Source organism: Zootermopsis nevadensis, unplaced genomic scaffold, assembly GCF_977971745.1.
Source record: "Zootermopsis nevadensis isolate Lab colony 2312 unplaced genomic scaffold, Znev_1.0 Znev_ptg000020l, whole genome shotgun sequence".
NCBI classification, from domain to species: Eukaryota; Metazoa; Arthropoda; class Insecta; order Blattodea; family Termopsidae; genus Zootermopsis; species Zootermopsis nevadensis.
In genome coordinates this window covers 7,888,278-7,902,330 of record NW_028259152.1, presented here as the reverse complement: position 1 = coordinate 7,902,330, position 14,053 = coordinate 7,888,278, and the positions used below count along the sequence as shown (strand labels likewise).

Here is a 14,053-nt window from a genome sequence, read left to right as displayed (position 1 = left end):
GAGTGGGATTCGAACCCACAGTCCCTGCGACCAAGCGGCACAAGGCCCACGCCTCAGACCGCGCGGAAACTGCATACCCCCCTTTTCATTTTATAAAGGATATAATAACAAGGACAAGGTAGAAATACCTAGTAAGAGTCATCATACAAAACAGAAAAGAGGAATAGTGGACGTAGACATTAAGAGGAGTACTTGTGGAAGGACAGAAAGAAGGGAGAAACCTTCATCATAGAATGACTCAGCCTGTAGGAAACGTCAATTTTGAGGATCTGTGTCTTGAGAGTCAAGAAATTGATATCCATGTTTATACTTCATTTTGCATACATATATACACAGTTCACATGCCACACCCATAATATCAATAACATCACTTCTTGACATTATCATACCCTAACAGATAAAGTAAACACTGAACTGTGATTACTGCCGCATGACAACCGTGATTTACTTTATCTCTCACCTCATCAGCTGTTAATCTTTCTGAGACAAGAGTGGTTTTAGGTATGGCCACAGAATCATCTACTTCCTGACTCCTGTGGACTTCCACCACGACTGTCTTTGTCTCTGATTGCTGTGACACCATGCGGATTTCAGCAAGTTTAGCTCCATCTGCAAACTTCTGTTCTGAATGTTGTCTATCCGCACCAGCAACACTATTGCGCCCACTGCTCACCAGACTTAGTTCCTGGAGAATGTAGAATATTCTTCATTGCCACAATTATATTAGTTTTGTTCATAGATTGTTACCATTCAGTTCAGAATTTTTGAACTTTAATGTCTCATACATAAAAGCCAGGAATGCTAAAACGTACAAAACTATAATTTTGCATGTAGATTTGGGTGTGAAATTCTGTCTCTTACTCTGAGGGAAACAGAACGAGCATGAATGTGAACAGAGAGCTGAAGATAATATTTGGTTCTAAGAAAAAGGAAGAAAGAAGAAGATGGTAGCATTTACATAGTGAAGAGCTTCACAAATATTTTATACCAGCCTACTATTTACAATTTTCATGATAGTACCAGACTATTTGACATCTACCGACTATTCATAGTTTCTGTGCTAGAATCTGGCTACAACATGAGCATTAAATCACAATTTAAACCCTGGTGATAAACTGAATATTTAAGGTACATTACAGCTACTCACACTCATATCTCTGTTAGTTTCATCAACGATGCGACTGTTTCCATTCTCCTCAAAGTGAACTCGCAGGACAGGTGAGTTTTTTTTCTGTTTTGGTTCGGTTTTCTCCCAGCCATACTCAATCTGGTCCCAATCTTTGATGTGATGATTACAATCTAACTGTCCCAGTCTGTAGAGATTTAACACCAGTACAAAATAAACTCAGAGATGACTATACACACGTCACGTAAACCAGTGGTATTTAACCTTTTTTGTTCGTGTACCCCTATATATAATTTCTTTTCAACTTTGTACCCCTAAAGTTGTTGGTGTATAATTCAAGTTGTACATAGTATATAATCTACATCTAAAATAAATTATATTACTGATTATTCAGTGTTTATCATAAAATATATATTTTTTTTAAATTTCACATACCCCCTAAGATGTCTTCACATACCCCAGGTTGAATACCACTGACGTAAACAATGAAAGGGTTACAGGAGTACCAACTACAGGTTGATCATATTGTCTCCTGTGAGTTTCTTGTATGATAAAAATTGTTTTCTCATCTCATTCATTGATACTGTTACACTTCCAATGCTACATATAAAAATTTCTCATAAATATTAACAATTCCTTCTCTTAACATAGTTCATGTTTCACAATATCAAAAAAAAAAAAAACTATGTTGTCTTGTCAGTAGAAGCTAACTATTACTGACTTTCCAACAATGGAAATTATACCATGGAACTATGCTAATAAAAGAAAGCATTTTTTTTTAAATTTACTTGGTACGATCTTACTTTGATCTAGATGAGGTTAGAAGATGAATCATGTAATGTCAGAACATTTCAAGACAATGTATTGGTTTCGCATGGAGGGACTGAGGAAAGCACAGAATACCTCAGTCAGGATACTCAATGCCCCGACAGGTTGGCCACCTTCCAAATAGCCACCAGATGAGTGAAACTGAGGCCTTCTCATACTATTTCTCACCTGTCTTCCAGTTCAACAGACTCCTCCTTGACAATGGACAGCCTCTTGGTATCACCCCAACTTGGACTCTGGTCTCCATTCACACTGCTAGATGAGCTGTTGTACCCAGAAGACTCCCCTGGAAATAAATCTGAACCAGATCCCTTCCTGATTATCAGGTCCAGTTGTCGTGATGTCTTCAGTACATTCACAGCCTGAAAAATGTACACAGAATAACATCAACTTGGATACTTTAAACAGAACTACAAAAGCGAAATGTTCTGTTTTCACTTTAATACATTATGTTGGTAAAATGTAATTCTGAAGGATGACATTGTTTAAACAGAATGCTAAAACAGAGATCGACAACATTACCATCTGTGATGATTACAGGTAATTATTTTTATTCCACAAATAAATGGGACCGGAGAATGTCACAAAAAATCTGTACTTTCAAAATGAATTAGCTACTGATTACCAGAATGAAAGAATATAATTTATAGATATATTAAAAGTTGCGAAAATAACACTGTTTACATTTAATTTGGGCAAAACATTGGTATTCTCAAGATTAATACCCATTAAATTTAATATGGAGGGAACCACTCAACTTTCTCATACCAAGTTGCTGATGAAGTGAATGAAAATATATATATTAACAAAAATGTACATTAGGGAAACCAAAGTTGCATTTTCATCAGAATAAATTTTATTTACTTATTTCAGTTTTTTATCCATAAATGATACTGAATTTCTGCTGACTTGTGCTCTACAAGAATGAACAGATGGTCACTTGCACCATATTGTTAAGATACAAGACTGTCTTACTCACTTCACTAAATGGAATGTCAATGAAAGGCACACCATTGCATTGCAAGATCTGGTCACCTGGTTGTAAACCTGCCTCTCGTGCAAGACCATTCTCTTTTGTGAACTGAACAAAGATTCCTGGTTTCCATTCTGGGCCTTTGCAGATCCTAAAATTGGACACAGAAACAAAATAAAACCATATTACCATTAGCTCCACGATTTGTACTATTCACCAAATATTACTAGGATGAGAAAATCAAGAATATGATACAGGAGGGGCATGAGAAATGCATGAAAGACTTCGGTTGGAAAGCCTAAAGGGAAGAGACCATTTGGAACATCTAGGCATAGATGGGAAGATAATATTAAAATGAATCTTAGGGTAACTGTGTTGGAGAGTATGGAATGGATTCATCTGGCTCAGAATAGGGACTGGTGACAGGCTCTTAGAAACATGGTAATAAACCTTCAGCTTTGATAACAGGCAAGGAATCCCAGATCTCATGTTTGTGTGAGGAATAATCTCATTCTCTCCTCCCCCAAGAGTATGTACTCACCCACACTCCAGTTTCATGCGAGGTGCCACATTCAAGAACAGTCTCACATCTCTAATGATGTCCTCACTGTTCCCATTATATATGGTTCTGGAGAGCTCTGGTGATGAGCGCACCCTGTCTTCTTCCACAACACGCCATGTCAGTGGGTCCGTGCGCTTACTGGAACAAAGCAGTGAGATATGACGTTTCCACAGCAGTGAGGATGATAATGGTGTCCTTCTGGGATTTTGCATCATGTAGACTTATTGGTTGATGCCAACATGATGATGCTACATCAGTCCTGAAGATGGATATAGTATGTTTATCAGAAATGATGGCATCTAATGACAAGTCTACATGACACAAAATCCCAGAAGGATCTTTTTGATAAGTTATTAGTTACTCGGCCAGTCCACAAATTCCTTGCTTTTTTTGAAACCAAAAGGTTCACAACAGCCTGCCATTTGACACACTATCCTCAGTCACATAAATGCAGTCCATACCCTTCCCAGAAGATCCATTTAAATATCACTCTGCTGTCTATGTCTTTCAAGTGGTCTTTTCCTTCCAGATTGTTTGGCCAAAATTTACTGTTCATTTCCCTGATAATGAAGGCAGCAAGCACCTCTGAAATATCAGTAAACTTCTACCATAGTACACTGCCCAACAACCAAGAAGACAGCCAACTTCATACTTGCTGCTATGAGAACCTGAAAACTCACACTTTAACTTTTCTGCCATGCATGCTAACATGCCTTGATCATCTCAGATTCCTTGATTTGATAATTCTAATAATAGTTCAAGAGTACAAATATGAATTCAAGGTTAATACCATTTACCCTCTACACAATATTATATGAAAATCTATCTTATAAGTACATGTTCCAACAAATTCAGGGGTCCGCAGTGGCCACGCAGTCTGAGGCGTGGGCCTTGTTCAGCATGGTCGCTGGGACCGTGGGTTCGAATCCCACTCAAGCCATGGATGTTTGTCCGCGTTTTTCTGTGTCGTGCTCTCCTGTGTACAGGTAGAGGCCTTGCAATGGGCCAACCCCTTGTCCAAGGAGTCCTACCGAATGTCTATAGATTGAGCCAACAAAAAGTTGGGACCCGCAGTGCTCTGGCACTTGAAGAACGGGTCGTTCCCAGTATCCCAGTATTCTGTATAATTATCAGGTCATAATATTTGTATTCTGGAGTTGCTAAGTGCATTAGCTTTCATGGTCATGTTCATTACAGATATTGTTTCATAATAAAATTTTGCTCCAATATAAGACAAGTTCTAAATCTTTTCATTACAAAACTTTCTGAATCTTCATTTTACTCTCTCTTAAGTACAAATATTCTCATCAGTCACCGGTTTCAAACACCCTCAGTGTAACATTCTTCCTTAGGAAGAAAGAAATGTCAACATCATACCTCCTTCTATAGCTGAACACTCTTTCTTTCCTAACGAAAACAAAACTTATGAAATACACAATGACATCTGAACTTCTCATATTTAGAACGAACTGTTTGTTCATACTTACTCTTTGACAGGAATCATGCCAACAGCTGGAAAACAGAAGAGAAAACAAATTATAGTGTATGTGGATATAAAGTATGAAGATTTCCGTCTTCTGGGTTGTTGCGCTGTGTAGTCTGGTCGATATTAACCAACGTTTAAGAGGTCATATTGCCTCCATCATCAGGGCCCTGATGACGGAGGCAGTACGCCCTCTGAAACGTTGGTTAACATCGACCAGACTACACAGCGCAACAACCCAGAAGACAGAAATCTTCATATTCACCGCTGTGAAAACCTCATATCTTACGATATGACAGACAGCTGGAAATATCAAGGAATTATAAACCACAACTTATCTAATATGTGAAGTAAATAACTTCACGTGCGTGCACAATTCATGTTATAAATTTGCTTGATATAGAGATACATTTATCTTCACCATTAATTCCAGTAATGAATATAATGTATGTTACAAAAACAGACTGTGATACCATGCCTGTCCTTTTCAGTTCAGACACCAGTTCACATCCTTCTTTAACAGTGAGTACTCACTTCTGACTCTGAGTTCCAGATGATTCTGACTCTTTATGTATAGTAATACTTCTCGGTGGACAGCATCCACTACTGAGTATCCATTTATCTTTACGATCTGATCACCTATCTGTAGACATAAGAATCTTAGTTACAGTACATCAGTGGTCCCCAACCTTTTTGTGCCTACGGGCACATTTGAGAGTTTATGAGATTGTGGCGGGCACCAACCAACTAACAAAGCCAAATTTTTTTTTCTCTGTACAAATAAGATAATGGACACCAAATAATACACAAAACAACACGACGTTTAATGATACAAGCAACCATGCAATAAAAAATACATACTTTTATAAGTACAATTATTATTACTCAAGTGGGAAGTTAGTGTGATGTTTGGCACTGCATTTCATCGGCCAGTTTTTCAAATTTGGGAGTGTAGGATGACGTTGCTGCTCGCAAACAATCGTCAAGATGGGCTTCAATAAGTCGAGATCTGTGCTTTGATCTTATAATGTTCATGGTTGAATGGCCTTCATTATTCAGCATAACCTCTTTCCATAACAATGCGGGCACCCAAAAACGCCTTGGCGTTGGGGACCACTACTGTAGAATACTGAAGTTCTGTACACAGTACACTGACGTTTAGTATACAGCACACCAATATTGACAGTTATACACTGGTGTCCGATGCAAAACAGTGACTGTCAATGTACCTCGCACAGAACTTCACTGTGTAACAATAACATTTAGTTCACATTACAATTAAATCAACTGTGTGATAATGTACGCATACTTAACAGTTATGGGAAGCTAAAAGATTGTACTACTATGTTGTAATTTGATGGTTTTATTTTGTAGTGTAAGATCTTACTATAGTAAGCTAACCAATACAATAATATGCACCTTTTAGCTTTACCACATACGTCTGTCCACATGCAACAATTCTGGAACTACTGAACAGATATTTATGTAAATATATGCTGGGGAGGTTTACTAAAATTTGTCAACACTTTCCAGGTTTGGTTAAATTTGGACAATAAATGGAACTTTACATGAAACTTACGTGTAACTACAAAGAAGTGGCCCTGAAACAATGTGGGAGGAATCCTCAAGAAACATGCCCATGCAATGGTAATTGACTCCAGAAAACTCTTAAGTCATCACTAGCATTTGCAAATGCAAATGTTTTGATGGAATAAGCAGCCTTCATTACTGCATACATTTCCCAACTTATTTTTTTTGTTTCCTACAAATTTAAAAATTGGTAACAAATTTTCTGCAAGAGCCCCTTAAATTCTGTACCCTGTTAAGACAAATACTTTTACAATTGTGCTCTAATTACTCTTAAAGGCATCTAGATCAACTAAATGAAGATAAATATATTGTATAAGTGTCAACAACGATTAGGTTAATCCTACATATCAGAAATATGAATCATTTTGTAAGTCCATTACTATATGCAGTTACCCCTGGTAGGAAAGGAATCAACCTACATCAGCAGTCATAAAGGTTTCATTCCTGAACACTACAAACCCAAAGAATTCAAATAAAAACTCAAAGTCTGTGGCAGTTTCTAATGCAACTAACCTTCAGGCCCTGACAGTGCGCCTCTGATCCCTGTTCCACTGCAGACACAAAGAATCCAGTGCCATGCTCTCGACCACCACGAACTGAGAAACCAAAGTTTGGAGGACCAGGATGATTCCCCGTAAGTCTTCGATGCAAGCGTATTGTTCGCATTCTTCCATGTCCACTGCCTCCTCCACCGCTGTCAGATGTGCAGACAGACGACGGAGCTGAATAGTTTGGGATCGAGGAGCTGTACTCCATTTGCTGATGAGGAGGAACCACCATTCTGTGGAGTAAAGTAAATCAGCAATGTTACCATGCACAGAATGACTTGGGGGCCCTCCAAGTCTCCTATCCAATAGGCACTGAAGGTCTATCTGTGGGGGCAAAGCACGGAACATACCGTCACCTCCTCTGTATGAGAGTGGAGTTTTACCTCCACTTCCCCTACACATCTTAATGCCAAGGTGTTTTAATTTATTTTAAATGCATTTGTGGCATGTTTCCTTTTGTAATCTTTGGATACACTGAAAGTTAAACCATCATTAAGAAATTATACAGTAATGTATGCATCACAACAGATAATGATGTGCTTTTAAGGGAATCAAAGGCTAGTTACCATGATCACAAGTCTTCAATGATATCCTATTCTAAGCCAATTAAATCCACCTCCCACTTTAGCACCATTTCTCTAAAATTCCTTTTAATATTACTTTTCCATTTATGCCTTGATCTCCAAAATGGTCTACTTTCTTTGGAGTTCCAAGCAACATTTCGTGTAAATATCTCAGTTCCTCATGCATGCTACATGCCTCACTCATATCATCCTATTTATTTGTTTACGCTAGTAATATTATGTGAAGAGTACACACATTATGACGCTGTAAATGTGTAATATTATCCATCTTCTTGTTGCTTCGTTTCTCTTACGCTCAGATATTATTCTCAGCATCCTATTTTCAATGACCTTCAATCTATCATCTTCCATCAGTACGAGAACCAAGTTTCATATTCACATGAATCAATGGGTAAAACTGTAATTTTGTACATTTGGAACTTTTAGTTATTATATACAGAAAGTACTGGAGAAAAGATTTTGAACTGGGTAGTAGCAAGTATTTCCCAAATTAGTCATGGTCTTACCATCATACAGAGTTCAGGCAACTCGGTAAAATTACATTACAACTTTAGTCTCTCAGAAACATGGCTACAGTGCGAAGTATTTTCACTGGATGTCGATAACTATGCTTCATTGTAATTTTATATGTGAAAGTTAATTGATGACATTTACACACACATTTCGTACGTAGTAAGGTTTTTGTGTGTGAGTTCGTTAGTCTTTTGTTGGTGGGAATTATGCAATCGTGGGAAAGTGTCTTGGGCCAGGGTTCGAATGCACCTTCACACTGCTTCAACGTAGAAACAGCTTGGCGCAGAAACTTTGGAAACTGGTCATTTCTTGAGAGTGAGGAAGAGATGGGTTCTAACGATTGTGCGTTACGTTCAAAATTGCTATTTATTCTGGACTTGATCAATCGTTCAATATTCTAAAAAATATCACTACGTTTCGGGAGCTAGCTATTCTCCCGTCTTTAAATGAAAATACCTATTTTGTTGAGTCCGACAGAAGGGGATAATCCAAATCTAAAAAAGTAGCAAAGCATTTGGATTAGCCCCTCATATTGGGTCCAACAACGAAGGTATTTTCACTTGAAGGCGGGAGCAGAGCTAACTCCCGAAATGTAGTGTCATGTTTTAGAATATTGAAGTCCAGAGAAATAACAACATTGAGATGCTAGGATGTGGCGACAGATTATGAAGATTGAAGGCAGATCAGAATCATGTGGTATTTGCAGAGATCTTCGGTCGTAAGTTACACAAATACCTGACACCGAAATGGTATGTCCCGTAATTGGATGCTGCAGTGCAGCATCTGAATCATGCAGTCCGCATGTGGTTCTCGAAACATTTTCATGCGGCCCGTCACATGATTTATGAAACAACCAATGCGAGACGTGCATAAATCAACCAACAAATGCAGCTGAGAAACACTTATACATAGCCTACATTATATAAACGTAAGGGCAAACAATAGAAAAAATATTTCAACAAAAACAAAATAATTGTACATGCAGGCCGATTTAAAATGGCACATTGTTTTGTTGTTTAAAAAATTTCAGACTAAACAAAACAATACGAAAATACCGTGGTATTGATAACTGGAGTTTTGTAAGAATAACACAACAGTTAGAAAGCTGACAAAAACGTCTGTACGATAAACTCGGCGATCAAAAAATACAAGTGTTCTTCATTTCAAAGTGAATATCGGGTTTTAAGTTAGAGAAATGCGGTTTCGTTCACTGTCCACGACATTATCTACAAAGACATGAACAGCCAATAAGACCAGCGGCAATGAAAAGGAGACCATCCCGTGGCCTACTGCTACGATCTTGGGTTTCCTCTTCTTACTTTCAGAACGTTTAACTTCCTGACTCTTAACACCTTCCATCGTAAGCTTTTCGTGAACAAACCTCCCGCAATTACTGTAGGCCTACTTCCAGGGCAGAAGTAATTTATTTTGGCTAGACTCTCAACGTAAAAATAAACTCAGACAAGAAAAGCCAACATTTCTAAACTGACATTCTTAGTGCGTAGTATGTAAAGGATTAATTCAAGTCCCTGTTTGTGCAATCCTAATTATGTTTACTAGCAGTCAGCTGTGTCAGGTGTGAACGCACAAAGAGAAATATTTCAAATAAGGAGCAATGAATAACCATTATATTATAACATCAAACATGAAGAAACAATATACGACAACGCAGGACCGTGTCGACAGAAAGCAATATTGTGACATTAGCATGCAACACGAATTAAAAAGTGAAAATGCTTTTAATATCTGAAGCATGGATACATGAACTCTTTTGTTCATCGCATGCTAACTTACATACTGAGTGCGTAAGCATCACGGAGACAAACGACTTTCGATAGCTGGTTCATGAACGACACCTGTAATTGATATAATTAGACGTATTTAAGAGGCCGGAACGGGCCAACAAGTGCGTAATTACTTGATAGCTAGATAACGATGTATTAATTTAACCTATTAAGCAGTGAAGATGTGATAAGAAACAAAGTTGTGCATTCTTTATTCATCTCCGAATATAGCTAGTCTAGCCAAGAGAAGTTTCTAGAAAAGAAAAGAAAAGAAAAAAAGAAGAAGAACATTTTCCCTCTTTAAATGAAACATAAAGAGTAATAAAATAAACCCTGTATCCAAGGTTTAATTCAATACGCATGTTTCAGTGTGACGTTCATCCAAGATCATTAACAATTATTTACAGCAGGGAAACGAAACTCCCATTAAATATTTAATGGCAATTTTATCAACATTTCATACCCGAATTTAGCAACACTACAGTACATAGGCACAAACACCCTATTAATAACACACGGAGGCAGTGTAAAACATTACCGACCTGAAAATACAGATTTTAAAACGCGATCACGACCTTTAAAGTCGATAAGTGAGTCGCCGTTCGAGCTGTGAGCGGCTGTCACCTGTCCAGAATACGTACGTGGAGGCGCGTCGTTCGGAACGTCATATGATGACCACACAACCTGTCTCTCATCTGTGTAATTCTTACACTTGTGGGCACAGTCGAATCGAGACGTGGCGTCCTCTTGTTTACAGGTTCCCCAAATATTCATGCAGACATGCGACAGGACACTTTGGATGGGAGGTCAGGTCAGCTTATGTCAAGGTTGTCACCACAAGGCAGTACAGAAAATTGTTAATATCCTTGTCCCCACCGGAATTTGAATCACTGCAACGTAATATCTGCATTCGAGAGACCCTTTAATAATTCACTAGTGTTATTTGCTCTCAGTTTAGTTCAGTTTAATTCAACTGACGTTAGGTTGAGTCAGGTTACGGTGCGTTTCGTTATGTTACGTTCAGTTGGCTATGGTTCGTTTGCTTTTTAAGTTATGTGTTACGTTACATTACTTTAAGTTGGGATGCATTAGATTCATTTGGACTGGTATAGGTTGTGTTAATTTGGTTTGGCTTGAATAACGTTACGCCAGATTTCGAAAGAGAATGTTGGCTATTTCGCGCTCCTCGGCGTCGTGATACCAGCTTCAATTAAGTTTTGTTGCAAAGTTAAAGAATCCACCTTCACGAAGACTAGAACCCAGGACACTTTCCCTTCCTGTAATGTCTTCGCGGAAACGAACAGCTTTGAATTTCTTCCTATTTTTTTCATTGTGCCTAGCGTCGCTGTTAAAAAACTCATATTCACCAGAACTCAAACTCAGGACTAATTTTTGGAGCTGTGGTCTTTTTTCCCTATTAACCGCCTAGCCGAGACAACTTTGGTCATGGCGCTGATCTACCACCACTCACAGTTTTCGATCTACAGAAACCACCTTAACCGATACTCGACGCCAGGACAGGTTTTCTGGCTTTTTTTTTTAGTCAACTCCCCGAAATAAAGAATTTTCGTCTTAAGATGGCTTCCTTCTGGGTTGTTGCGCCTTGTAGTCAGGTAGGAATTTACAGACATTTCAGAGGTCCTTGCTACCTCCTTCATCTTGGCTACGGTTTTCTGTTATGTTTAGTTTCGGAGATACACAAACCTTCTTCACAAGAACTCGAACACTGGACAGGTTTTCGGGGGTCTGGCCTTCGTTCCTATATTCTCCTCTTCGAAATAAAGAACTTTGTTCCTGGCGCCGTACTTGTATAACGCTTTCACGCTTAGTTTGCGAGGTACAGAAACTGCCCTCACCGGAACTCAGTCTCAGGACACCTTGTTCCGGCCTTCCTAGTTTCTCTTCCTGGTCTCAAGGAATAAGCATGCCAAATTTGGTGCAAATCGGTTTACCCGTTCTCGCGCTATAAGCAAACGTACACACACATATAACTTCAATTTTGTAAACAGGATAGGTAACAGACAACAATAAATTGTGTACGCAAGCCATGCGGCGGTGCAAAATGTTGATGTACAATATGCAGAAATGACCCACTAAAGTGGATAGTTATTAACTTAAGTAACTTTATCAAAGGGACTGAAATATTTGGACAAAACTAGGCGTTAAATTTTCCCTGGGCTTCTAAAACGCCCAAACAAATCCAAACAAACAGACCAGTGTTTCCAAGCGTCATATCTCAGATGTAACAATGTGACGAGCGGATAAAATCACTTCGCTAGTCACAACTTTAGGTCCAGAAATAAAGAGACGGATTTGTTAATATCCTCTACTTTCTCCCTATCGTGAAATTTGTGAAATATTTGCGTTTATATAATTCAAAGAAATGCAGAAAACTCTTCAGAGCGTAATTGCCTTTTGCGGTGGGGAAAGCAAATTGCGTTTCTCATTAGGCAATGCAAGTACCACGTAGAGGAAAACATTAGGTGGTCGGTTGCCTTGGGAACCACAAGGGACTAGTTCTCTCATTAAAGGAAAGCGACCCAGTTTTTATTGGCTCTTTTAACGTGGACATCGAAGTGACCACAATGGGAACACATCACATGTTAAAAACGACTCTGAGGTGTCTTCAGCAATACTGATTAATGTGAAAGTCACTGTCGGCTAAGAATTGTTATCCGTGAGCAGGTGATAATGAAAATACTGGAAAGGTCTACTAAAACTTGGAATAAAAAGTTTCGAAATGTGTTTTTTGTTATTTCTTCTTCCCCGTGTGTCTGTGTTACATATATACACAAACCACACACACACACACATATATCTATATATACACACTGTAATAGAATGTATGGTGTCATCACTGACTGAAACCTGTCCTACTATAGTCGCACGTCGTGAAGACGTATGGAGAAATGGAGGAAAATCTTTACTCATTCTTGACCTCGACAATAAAGAACGATAAATAAGGCGAATTAAAATATATGTAAACACAAAATGTCTTAATGCCTTCAATTACACGGTGTTTAAACCGAGTTTCATTAATATCAGTCAATTAATATTCATGTACCGATATATGCACGAGAATCAGGGGATTAAAGCTCGTTTATATGATTCCATGGAAAATCTCTTATCAACAAGTAATTGCAGTTGGACTACCGACAGAATTTTAAATGCAGAAAACTGTTTTATCAACATATTGAAGCCTTCTGTACACAAACCTGTTTGGCAGACGTGCTGAGGTTTTGAGCTATGTCAGGATACGTACCAAACACAGCCAAGTTTCCTGTTTCGTCATAATCACTGGTCATTATGTAGCATCCTCACCAAGCGGCGTTCTTATTGTACAACGACCCTGCTGACAGAATAACTTCCTCTAAATGAAGTTGCGTTACAGAGTCCCCAGCACAGACTGTTCAGTATTTCTTGATGGAACTTTAACTGCGGGCCCGAGTTGATGAAGGATCTAAGACGCCCACAATCTTGATTCAAAGGCTGGAATTCCACTTAGGGCATAATTCTAATCTGAATACATGCACAAATTTCACGAATTTAATCTACTCTTTAATTTCACTGTGAACGTAATTATAATATTACTGCGTTAAAAGCAGATTTTCCCTATACCGAAAAAATTATTACCTATGTTCAAAGTATGGTTTTGCCATTATTCTGGCGTTGAGGAATATATTTTGCTGACTGCTTTGTAATGCATACGTAAACGTTCATGTTTTCTTAGTACATATTGCTTTCGAAACTATGACCATAAAATACCCAAAGGATAAGTGTGACGTCAAGTGATGACTCATGAGCAAATGTGTGCAAAAATAACACACCTTAGCTAATTATGGCACGTATATTACGATAACACGATGCTAGCTTAAGGACTATCTATTGCAGTTGGGGGTAGAACATTCAGTAAGCCCCACGAGTTCCAATAATAAGAAACATGTTTGCAGCGTTATATCATATAAATATCGACCATGCAGATTAGTGTAGCGGTTACCTCTATTTATTTATGGTTTATTTAACAACGCTGTCAGTATCTCTGACAACATAACGTACAAAGAT

General features: G+C 38.3%; 1 protein-coding gene across 3 annotated transcripts in view; it reads right to left on the bottom strand.

Annotated features, from left to right (window-relative positions):
* LOC110832430 (uncharacterized) overlaps positions 1-14,053 on the bottom strand; it is a 51,117-nt gene that overhangs the window by 11,554 nt on the left and 25,510 nt on the right. For all 3 annotated transcript variants that reach the window (XM_087351649.1, XM_022069419.2, XM_022069418.2), the window contains exons 2-9: positions 7,076-7,343; positions 5,507-5,615; positions 4,977-5,001; positions 3,469-3,627; positions 2,934-3,078; positions 2,123-2,316; positions 1,148-1,313; positions 461-685 (exon numbers count right to left, since the gene is read on the bottom strand). In XM_087351649.1, coding sequence (XP_087207775.1) covers positions 461-685; positions 1,148-1,313; positions 2,123-2,316; positions 2,934-3,078; positions 3,469-3,627; positions 4,977-5,001; positions 5,507-5,615; positions 7,076-7,342 — 1,290 coding nt within the window. In that variant the 5' untranslated portion in view covers position 7,343. The remainder of the gene's footprint in view (positions 1-460; positions 686-1,147; positions 1,314-2,122; positions 2,317-2,933; positions 3,079-3,468; positions 3,628-4,976; positions 5,002-5,506; positions 5,616-7,075; positions 7,344-14,053) is intronic.